At 36.9% G+C, this 12231-nt stretch overlaps 1 protein-coding gene across 1 annotated transcript in view; it reads left to right on the plus strand.

The window, feature by feature from the left end:
• The first annotated feature begins 937 nt into the window (after positions 1–937).
• LOC107982151 (protein scarlet-like) overlaps positions 938–12231 on the plus strand; it is a 388545-nt gene continuing 377251 nt past the window's right edge. The window contains exons 1-2 of the mRNA XM_031932851.1: positions 938–1000; positions 1385–1552. Coding sequence (XP_031788711.1) covers positions 938–1000; positions 1385–1552 — 231 coding nt within the window. The remainder of the gene's footprint in view (positions 1001–1384; positions 1553–12231) is intronic.

Consider the following 12231-nt stretch of genomic DNA (forward strand, 5'->3'; position numbering starts at 1 on the left):
CTGGTAGTCTGGGCAGAGAGCTCTTGCTTCCTCCAGTAGGGCAGCATCCAGTTTACTTGTGTGAAGCTTGCGTCTCCTGGCCTTAACCACGATAATCGAGCGGGCCAGTGCACTAAAAGAGATGGTGACAGCTAATGGTGGAAATCTGCTGCCACCTTGGGCGCTGGTGTTGGTTTCGTTGGCGTTGTTGGCGTCGAGTCTTTCTATGGTCCTAACGGATGTCGCATCCCGCCTTCGGACCGTGGAATCCAGTGCAACTACGACGGAGAAAGCCAGCAGTTGCAGCGAAGTTTTCTGGGTAAAGGATAGGCCAGAAATGACAACCACATTGTTCGCTGATTGCTCCTGTCTCTTCTTAATCTCAGCCAGCTTGCTGCGGAATTCGTTTAGTTTTTCGGAGGCAGGAGTAGTGCTGTTGCTCTGCTGCGTTGCAGGGCTTCTTGACGAGAGCTATTGATATTGTGCCTGCAGCTCAGAGATGGAGGATTCGACGTTGTGTAGTCGAGTCTTGAGTGCAAGCAATTCGTCAAGGGCTTTGAGGCGGTTCTCAAGAGGGCCAAACCTTTTCTCAATCCGAGAGACCATTTCAGACATGGAGTTTTGCGCCTAAAGGGCCGTATTCTGGACTTGACGAATGTCCTCCAGCGCCGCAAAGATGTCCTTCAGGGACATCTTTGCGGCGTCATATAAACTCTATGCACCAGGGATAAGTGGGTTTGAAAGCTTTATATTTAGTAATAATATAATCCTCATTCACGCTCATTTTTTTCAATGTGCCGATGTATTATTATAAAAAACATTCTTTTATTTAAACTCGGGGCGCCTAGGCTAAGACAAATCTAGCTCGTTCCGGAAGAATCATTCGGGGCTTAAGATACATTCGCTTTAACATATTATGTTTGCAACTCTTTGCGTATCAGAGAAGTAAATTTAGGATATGGGGGTTTCAAATTCAGGTTTTAGATTTGCAACTTGTTTGAACGGTGCGGTTACCGAAAATGTAAAGCTGAGAAATATTTTAAATGAGACATTTTTTAGCGATTTATGAAAATTTAAATAATTTTATTTAAAAATACTTATATTGAAAAAATCGGTGGTAGCTGACCACCTAGCGCAGTTTATTTAAAACTTAGCTGAAATTATCTATATACACTGGACCAATCTGCTTTTTCAGGCAAGCTAAATGAAGCGTTATCGATGTACTTATTATGTAAAGTACGGTACACAGCAAGGACTAAATTAACTTTTTTAGACTCCGACGCTAATTGAAAAGTCGGAGGCCCACAGACAAAAATACTTGCTTATAAAAGCCAACTTTTTCTTTTAGTTTATAATATACTATATCTGCATTTTCATGTTTTCTCAAATAACTATTTTAATTTAGGCACGAATGAAATTGAGTGGTCATATTGCAAACAGTGACATTAATTTACGTATAAAATCATTGCTCTTTGATGTTGGTCTTATATCGGCTCTGAATGAAAAAATTGGATCAGATAATGATAAAATTCTATCAGCAGGAGAGAAAAAGCGCCTCGTCTTTGCAGCAGAGGTAAATTTCTTTGAATTATATAAATATAAAATAAATAATAAGAAAAGAGATATCACCATTTCTGCAGTTGTTTATTTCATTTACATTTATTCTATAGTTTATATACCTAGATTTAACACCTTACATATTCTAATTAAAAAAAATAAACTTTTCAAAAAGTAAAAGGTTAGGCGTAAAGTAGATAGGTGAGGAATAAATATAATAAATTTGATTTTGGTTGATTGATCTCAGTTCTTTTTTATCTGTTATTTCGTTGCGGAATATATCTACTCGCCTAACCTTTTACTTTTTTAAAAATTATTTTTTTCTAAAGATTTTAGTCCTTTTCTATTTTTCTATTTTTTAGCACCTTTTAACCATGGCTTTTTTGTAACATTTTTATCACTAACAGAAAATCACTGATTGTTTTGATACACTACTATCGAATGATTTCTACACCTAGACACCGAAAACCAAGTGCGAACTACCTAGACCTCGTCATCGGCCACCCTATACACCAAAACGCCGTCCTTGTATGATGTATGTACCTAGAGATGAAAAATCACGGAGCGCACTACCTAGACTTCATCATCGTCTACCCTGTTCACCTAGACACCACCCTCGAATTATTTCTATACCTAGACACTAAAAACTACATGTAAGCGAGCAAGCAGAAAACCGATGAGACAGCAATATCCATCTGTATACATATAGCTGCCAACTTTACGGTCCAAACATTTTTTTGATTTGAATTTAAAGGTAGCTGTTTTTATTAATATTTTTGTTGAAAATCACAGTTAAGCATAAGAAAACATGATATAAGTCAAAATATATTAGAGACAACAAAGAAATACATTTATTTCTATGTAATGAAAAATGTGAACCTCAACATAGAAGTAAATAGTAGCGGGCGCCGCGGCTTTGTCTGCTTCGTAATGATGAGACCATTATGAGAAAATATCTGACTAATCAGAAAGACAATGTATGGTTCATTTTATATCGAAGGACTGCGAATGTACAAATTTAATAACTTGATTATTAAAAGTAATTATAACTAGAAAACCGTTTAACTTAACTAACAAAATACCTTAAATTAGTCAGGTAGAGGTCACACCCTGTGAAGAACACAATGCGTTCTCTGTAGTAAGAAGAATTTCCACACCATAAAGATGAAACATCTTAACACGGCTCTCAGTGGGATTTTTTAGTAATAATAATAATAATAATCTTTATTGTCTTACTTATTTTTAGTGTTTACAATCTTAGTACTGTATATACATTTTTCTGTTATCCCTAACTACCCTATTGTGTCGTCTAATGTCGTGTTGTTTTGTTGGTTATCTGTGTGCTGTTGAAGATATCTTTCAAGTAATTCTTGAAAGCAGCCCTTTAATGAATACATTGATTGAAAATACTGTTGTCAAATTTTTAACTGGACCAGCTTTGGCTGCTAATTTTTTAAATTATAAACTGCATGGAAATAAGTTTAAGGATAATCATTCCCAGTTGAACGCGATGAGTAGATTTTTGGAATTGGCATTACCGAATGACGTATTTGATGGTCTAACCGAATATAAAAATAAGTTAGGTGAATTTCAACGCTTGTTTGACTAAGATTATCATAAAGTGAGATTTTGGTCCATTATGAAAATGCATCATAACTTTTTGAGTAACTTTGCTTTAAAATTACTTAGTATACCAGCTGTTACTGTAACTAACTAAGTGCGCAAGGGAATTTTGCTACAAAACTTTTATGCGTTGATAAAATTTATAAAATAATAATTTATAATATAAATATATAAATATTTATACAAATTTTTCAAAAGGAATAATGCATATTTACGGAATTTTTTAAAAACCTGTTAAAAAATTGGCTTTAATGATTATTGCAAAACAAATTTTTCGATTACTTGAAGTTGATCAACAGATGTTGAAGTATATTTGTAGAAACGTGTAGGAAAATTATGCAGTATGCTAGAAAATATATTATTAGTAAAAATAATTACCATTATGTTAGGTGAAGGTTTATTGGAGATGCAATGATTGATATACACTATATTTCATAATTCTACCCTATTGCAAAATCTCACGTGAGATCTTACCTGAGATCTCACCTGAGATCTCACCTGAGATCTTATGTAAGATCTCACGTGAGATTTTGCAATAGGGTATTTCACAATTTTTATTAATCTTATACTTACCAGTGTTTTTAATGAGTGATACATGTCTAACAACAATCCAGACATTTCATTTAATATACGATTTCTATAAAGGGTGTGAACGTATGTCCAATGGGAAAAAAGGCTTTCTATTAAAGCAGTTGACGCTGGTATTAACATTAGCCTGATTGCATATTTGGACAAATTTGGCAGATGAAAAGAACACCAAGTCCAAAATGAAATTGGGCTGTTACATTTTTCCGAGAGATTCGTAAATCTGTGTTTATCTCTTTTATATACTTCTAATTCACGCAATGCCTCTGGGTCAAAGAAACTTTTTAAAAACATCTCAGCTTCATTAATTTGACTTTCATTAAATAAACCACCTTGATATTTATTATGCAGTAAATTAGCAGCATAGCCTGCTGGCCATGTCGCCTTTCTTAATCTAGCAGCAATAATGTCATCATAATTTGAGGAAGGGAGTTGAAGCCCCATCCATAACTGTGTACCATCAGCAACATTATATTGTGGATCTTGACATTTATTAATAAGTTTGCAGATTGGAGTGACATCTTCTACAATTGCAGTTAATTTTCTTCTGAAATTATTGTCAAATATATTTTCTAAAAAATCTTCATTGATTGTTATATCCTCTAACAAACATATATTTCTCATTTTTTCTAAATTTTTTAAAATATTTTCACAAGTATTACGTAGATAACAAAATTGTGTGTCAGGATAATTCTTTAATTTTGTACCACCTAGGTCGAACTTTGGGTCACGAAACGTATTTATGATATCACGATTTTTTTTCATGAAATCTTCTTCAACAAAACTTTTAATAAGTAAATTCCCACTATGGCTATTGCAAGTGGACTGGATCAAAGAATTACCCTCACAGTTTTTTGCTAATCTCGCACCACAAGTTATTTTTGCATCGTTATCCGTCAGAATTGCAAATACATTTGGTCCGTACTGATCTTTAGCAAAATTGATAGCATTGTTAATATTTTCAGCCAAAGATTCGCCATCTTCTCTTTCTAGAGATGTATTATTGAAAGTCAAATAAACTTGTGACGTATTAATATTTCTAATGGTAAAAACTAAAAATTTTCAATTTTGTCAATTTGATAAAGCCAGTTATAAAATAATATTCAATAAGCTTTATTTTACAATCTACATTTTAAGACATAAAGTTATTCTATAAAAATTACAATATTTAACGTTTCAAAATATCAAGTAAGTAAAAGTTATAAATTCAAAAGTATTCGGGTGTACAAATTTTTGTAATAATTATTAGATTAGAAAGTAATGTTAAAAATGAAATATCAATATTTTAATGTATTAACATTTTTATACATTATTTATTTAGATTAAAAATTGATTACAATTTAATTTGCAAATCAATTCTCATGCAGTTATACTTTTGAAGTTTATAACGCTACTTATATGTTTCGAATTTATTAACAGCTGCTTTGAGCTATAAATCTCTACAAATAATTTCAGAAAATTGTTAAAAAATATGCTTACCTTTAATGTTCTTACATCCAAAACGATTTATGAAAGTAAACAATTTAGTTAAGCTGCTGGTGTACTGCTCGCACGAGAACGTCAGTATACCGAACTATACCGTTGAGTATACCGGTAGAATACGTATATTACACCCATGCAGAGTGGCTTAACATCCCTGATCTGTTGTCCTTTCTCCTGTAACTGTAACAGGCCGTGTCAATCCTTCTCTCACTCAAAACTTTTTCTTCCCCTCTTTCAAATCCTCTTCTCCCTCTTCTTAACTCTTGTCTTTTCTTTATCGCCTCAAAAACTCTATTTTTCCTACCTGCGCGTCCATCTATCATCTCATCTATCTCCTTCTGCATGCTTCCCATCTTCCCCTTTAGTATATTCACGTCCTCTCTCACATCTTGCATTTTCTTTTCCAGGGCTCTCTTTTCTTTCCTAAACCTCGCCTTTATTTTTCAGCCTTCCACCTCCTCTCTTAACTCTCTTATCTCTCTTTCCTTCTTCTCATTCCCCGTCCACGTTCCTTTCTCCGCCTATACTGTATTCTTGTCCAAGTCTGGTGATTTTTATTTCTTCCACTGTTTCACACGTTCCACTCGTCTTCTTCGCTCACTAAATGATCCTGTGCTCTATTCGAATGCTTCGTCTGGTTCTTTCTATCTTTCCTTGTCTGTTTTTGCTTTTCCTCTTCCTTATTACTCCAGTTTCTACTCGATTGCGCTTTGCATTCTTTCGTTTGCTCTTTTCTCTCTTCGCACCAAAGTTTTCTTTTAGCTTTCTTCTACCTTCTCCTTTTCTTCTCTTATCCATATTACTCTGTATAGCTTCGCCAAATTTTTTTCCCCATTTAAAATGCCCTTTCAGTTGTTCCGACAGTTACCTGTTTTGCTGCATCTCGAAAATATGTGCTCGTACGTCTCTTCTTCTTCTCTACATAACCTGCATATTCTTTCTTCTTCCTTAAATCAGTATTTGTATCCTCTTGCTTCATTTTCCATTATCAATCTCAGTTTCACCTCGTATTGTATTGCTCATCTCCTCGTCCTTGTATCTAGCTTGTGCCTTTTTGTCCCTAGGTGTAGTATATGCTTCGGCGTGGTTCTGTCCAGTTTCATTATCCATTTCATATATCTTCTTTGTATCTTCTCCAGTTTATCTTTCCCCTTCCATCTCCACACCTCTACCCCATATTCCATTACACTTTTTACCATTGTGTCAAATAGCATTATTCTTAATTTCCAGTTATCCGTGAAGAGTTCTTCCCCTAATCCCCACATAGAGCTCATTACGGTGCTTGCCTTTTCCTTTAGTTTTCTAATATGTTCCTCTTCCTTCCCGTTTTTCTTTAACATGTATCCTAGGGATTCGAAGTTTTTCACTACCTCTAGCTCCTTCTTTTCCTCGAGAAAACTGTCTTCCTTTTATCTCCTTCCCCCGTTTTTGAATACTTTTATCTTTGACATTTCCGTGTTTAGTTCTAGTTATTTTCTTTATATTATCTTTTTAAATTTTTCTAGCATGTGCTTTAACCCTGTCTCGTTGTCTGCAACCATCGCTACGTCATCCGCATGTGAAATTGACTAGATTTTCTTTTTTCCTAAAACTATCCCTCCTTCCTGTACTTTACTCAATTCTTTCTCTGTGTCCGTCATTGCTACATTGAAGAGAGTCAGGCTTAACGGGCACCCTTGTCTCACCCCTTTGTGTATCTCGAACCCTCCTATCCTTTCCTCTCCTATTTTGACTTTGCTTCTTGTTCCATTATACAATCCCTTTACCCTCTTTCTTATTATGCCACCTAATCCTAGCTTTCTTATTATTTCCCAAACCTCTCTTCTGTTTACCTTGTCAGAGGTGGCTCTCATATCTGCGATAAACGCGTACCTTACCTCCTTTCTTATCTAGTTTATCTTCTATTACCTTTCTCAGAAGAAAAATAGGGTCTGCTGTTCCTCTTCCTTGTCTGAAACCCATTTTAGTGTCGTCTAGCAATTCCCTTCCCTCTAATTCCTTTTCCATCTTTTCCCTTATTATTTCTGCATATAATTTATACACCGTGTCCATGAGGGTTATCCCTCTGTAGTTCTTTGCATCCTCCTTCTTTCCTTTATTGAAGAGCTGTGTTATCACTGCTGTTTTTCATTCTTCTGGTATTTTTCCCCCTTTCCATATTTTATTCAGTGTATTAGTTATTTCCCCTATTACCTGTTTTTCTCCGTGTATCCATACCTCATTTTGTAGACCGTTTGCTCCTGGTGCTTTTCCCTTCTTTATTTTGCTAATTGCCTTCCTCACATCGTATTCAGATGTTTTCTTCTTCCTTTTCTCTATCTCCTTCCTTGTCCTCTCTTTGTGTGCTTACTCCAGTCTCGTCCTCTACCTCTTCTCCCAGTTTCTACATTCCGCTCCTATTCTTCGGATTCTCCCATTCTGTGTCCACGTCCTCCTCAACGTAACCTCTGTTTCAAGTTTATTTTTTATCCAGTCTTCTACAGTCTTCTTATCCCACTATTATTTTTTTCACCCTGCGATCATAATATTGTTCTTTTTCCTATCCCTTTCTCCTTCCTCAATCCTCCATTCCATATCTTCCATCTGTTTTCTATCTCTATCCATTTCGTTTACCTTTCCATTATCTTCTCTCTACCATACCTGCTCCTGTCTCTGCCTCTTTCTGCCCTTTTTTCATACTTTCTACCTTCCCTAATATCCCTTCGATTTTCTATTTCCTCTCTTTTCTTTCACGTTAAAATCTTGCCTCCCATTCTTTCTTCTCCCTCTCTCTTGCTTCCTCCTCCCTTTCCCTCGTTTCCTTACATTCTATTCTAATTCTTTTCCTTTCTTCTCTTTCTTCCTTCAATCTTCCCTCTATCTTTTTTAGCCCTTCCTCCATTTATTTGTTTATTTTTTCCTCTAGTCCTATGTATCTTTGTTCCTAGTTCTCAATCATCTTCTCCCTTTCTTCCTTTTCCTTATCCATTTTCATGTTCATCTCCTCTACCTTTTGTAGGGTCATGTCCATCGTATTATTTGTCCTAGCTATCTCTTCTCCCATTTTTTCTTTTTCTTGTGGTGATCTTTTCACGTTTCCTCCTTTTGCAAACGCGTTCTTCTAAGTCTTCTCCATTTCTCTCTTTCTTATTCTTTTCGACGTAATCCTCCGGACCTCTTTTCTTTTGAGCCCTGTGTCGTTTTTGCCTTTTAGGCTGTCCTCTGATCTTCTATGTTTCAGAGTATTCCCAATTCTTTCTCCTCCTCTTCCTCCTCCCCCTTTTCCTCCTCTTGGTGTACCTGCACTTTCTGAATTTCCCGCCTCTTCTATCGATTTCACTATACTTGGTTTCGGCGTTCTAAATCCCTGTCCCTTTGTTCCCGTTCCCTATTCCGTTTCGTGAATTGCACCTGGGTGTTTGTCATGTTCATTGTTCCTTTCCTGCTATTCTATCTCTCTCACTCTCCTTCCTAATCTCTCTACACTGACTCTTGCTTTCTCGCTCTTCTATCCCTCTACTCTAACCGCTTTTTTACCAATTTTTTATACCCTTCTCTGCTGGACCCTTTCTCTTCCTTCTTCCGTCTACTCCTTCCCTCCTTTCCCTGTAATACCCTCTTTACAGCTTTCTAAACTCACACACCACTCTATACACTTCTTCTCACTATGCAATCCAATATGTCACTATGATTTTTTAGTATATTTATGGACAAAATTCTTGTTACAAGCGAATTTTCATCCAATCGTATCAAATTTTTTTTTCAATACTTGTTATCACTTGTTCTTTAAGCACGACATACGGAAATTTCGATCATCCGAACCCCTGAATAATGGCAAGTCATTGTAATACATTGAGAATGTTAAAAAATTAACTACTATAAACAAACAAATGCGCGATTAGGCATTCAATGACTTGCCGTTATTAATGGGTTCAGATGATCAAAATTTCCGCACTTCGTGCTTAAGGGGCTGTCAGAGGAGCAGCCAAACGCTATCGCCGCAACGTCCAAGTGGCGCTGCGGTCAGGTAGCAAAATCTCGATTGAACAATAAATAAATACAACAGAATCGCGTACTTTAGAAAAAAATCGCTCTTCACCGCCCTTCTTCTTATCATAAAGTAATAGTAACTCGTGCAAAACATCGTATAAAGTACATCTTTTCGACGTAGTATTGAAATTACGTTATAGCAACAGAGCAGCCGAACAAGCGGCCATCTTGAATTTATATACAGTCACCGTGCCTAGGTAGGTCATATCGTAATTCTAATACTACGTCGAAAATATGCACCATGTTTTGCACGAGTTACTATTACTTGAGGATAAAAGGAAGGGTGGTAAAGGGCGATTTTTTTCTTAAGAACGCGGTTCTTTAGTATTTGTTGTTTAATTGGAATTTGGCCACCTGACCGCAGCGTGAATTGGACGTTGCGGCGACACTTTTCGGCTGCTCCTCCGACAGCCCCTTAAAGTACAAGCAATAACAATTATTTAAAAAAAAAATTGATACGATTGGATGAAAAATTCGCTTGTCACAAGGATTTTGTCCATAAATATACCAAAAAATCCCACTGTGCGGCTCTGCAAAATCTTAATAAATTTTGCTAAATCGAGGTCATAAAAGTATTAGAGTTTGAAGATAAGGAAATTTGACGGACTAATTAGAACAAATAGAATTTATAGAACTAATAGGCCCAAAGTGTACCTATTGGACTGACTGTAATCTAAGTACCTAAAACGTTTAGATTGTACTAATAATTGTATTTTAAATACATGACTTCTTACTATCCCGAACAATGTCCAAAACATTGCAAGGCGGAGATAAGTAACTTTGAACACGTAAATTGTTTATGGTACACAAAATTTAGAAAACGAAAACCAAATTAAAACATAATAATATCACACAGATCGTTTCGATAACTTAATTAAAAAATCTTTCATATCTTATAAACAAGATGTAGAATCATTCCTTTTTTTTCTGAATCTATTTTCTATAGAATTCATCGGTACTTGAATTATATATACTTAAGCACGCTTTCCAGTAATCTTAAATAGTAGTGGTAAGATTATACTATATTTTATCGATGCCAAGTATTCTGACCCGTTTTCGATGACCTTAAGCATTTTGTGACACGTCTACGACTATCTTATTGATTTGCAGTGGTTTAGCAGCTTTAAGCTGTGTCTTTGCTGATACATTTTAAACATACCTTATTACATTATTGCGCGATTAAAATGATAAGATTTTTTAAAAATATAACTCTGATTGCCTTATTTATTACGCACAGCCGTTATTGCACACGCAATTACCACAAGGAGATGGTTAATCGTTTATTTACAAGAATATTATCTTAATAACATAATGGAAAAGTGTTTGATTGTCTGGAATAGTAAATAAATAATGTAAGTCAAAATCGTCACACAAACATGGTAAATCGTTTATTTACAGTAAATGACCTGATAAACGAAACGAAAAAGTGTATGATTACATAGGATAGCAAATGAATTATGTATGCATCATACATTATTTCGGGACGCAAGATGGTAAATCGTTTATCTACAGGAAATGACCCAATTAACAGAATGGAACAGTATATGATTGCCTGGAATAGCGAATGAAGTATGCATGTCCCGATTGCCAGATGAACATGGCGAATAAATTTTTGTTTTTAATCATTTTATAAATTGCGGAAATAATAATTGCATTTTAGATTAATTTTCTCGATTTTTCAACCTTATACGCGGGTTTATAATACGAAAAAGCGGTATCCTATTTCATTCCTAGGTACATCAAGATATGTTTTCAATTTAAAAAAAATGTATTTTATTGAATACTCGATCTAAGACTGAATTTGTCCCATTTTTTGATTTTGAGACCACTGTACGGCGGCTTCTCGATCGGTAAATGGGTTGCCAACACTCCAGAGCTACTTGAAAACCTTGCTAACGAAGACCGTGTACGACTAACTTGGCACCATCTCCGAGCCGAGGGTCCTGTGATCGAGCTGGGCATCAGCTGGAATCCAGCGGACGACACTGTGCACCGGCCTTCAGTAGGAAGATGATCTCGTTCTTCAGCTCTTGCGCGCTCTCAAGATCGTCGGCGCCTGTTAGGAGATCGTTAATGTATCGGTCTTTCAGTACAGCTTGTACAGCGTCCGGAAAATGCCTTTGTCGTAGTACAGTTGCTCGAGCACACGCAGCGACAGATAGAGAGCGCATGATTCTCCATACGTCACCGTGAGCAGTTGGAAGTGCAGCGGCTCCGTGTTCTCGTCAGGACTCTAAACAATTCGCTGGAGATCGACGTCACGCTCATCGATGCGGATTTGCCGATAAATCATTTTGATGTCGGCGCAGAACGCTATTAGATGTCGTCTCCAACGAGTCAACACGCACTAAAGTGATGTCTGAAGTTTTCTTCCAGTGTGAAGAATGTCATTCAAGCTGCGTCCTGTAGACGTCGGGTGAGACACATCGAAGACGACTCTTAGCTTTCGACCTTGTTTGCCAGATCGCGTGATGCACTATATAGTGACAAACGATGCGCGCTGTTTGCAGGTCAGGAGGCTTGACGATCCGCATGTGACTGAGTTTCAGATAGTCTTCAATGAAGCGTTTGTACTCCAGCGCTAGTACCAAATCATGCCTCATGCGTCGATGAAGAGATCGGAGGGCGGCCAGCACTCCCTTTAAACTGTCACCAAGTGACGCTGCTGCTCCTGGTTTCACCAAATGACGCGGGACATATCGGCCATCTGCATCTCGTCCATAGCTCGCAAATAAGCGTTCGCAGACTTCGTCTTCCGGGGCTCGGCGAATGGAGCGAGGGATGTCTTCCATATCCCAAAAGCGCTTAATGGCTTTAATCAGCTAATGATGTCATTGGGGCTTGGCGTTGCTTTGGAGGGCCAGGCATGATGAGGTGGTGGTGATAATGCCAGGCTGGGGAAGGCGCCCGAAGATTGTCCACCCAACAGTTGTGCGCTGCGCTATGAGGTCAGCTCTTCGAATCAATCCTGGTCTT

Source organism: Nasonia vitripennis (assembly GCF_009193385.2).
Source record: "Nasonia vitripennis strain AsymCx chromosome 5 unlocalized genomic scaffold, Nvit_psr_1.1 chr5_random0002, whole genome shotgun sequence".
NCBI classification, from domain to species: domain Eukaryota; kingdom Metazoa; phylum Arthropoda; class Insecta; order Hymenoptera; family Pteromalidae; genus Nasonia; species Nasonia vitripennis.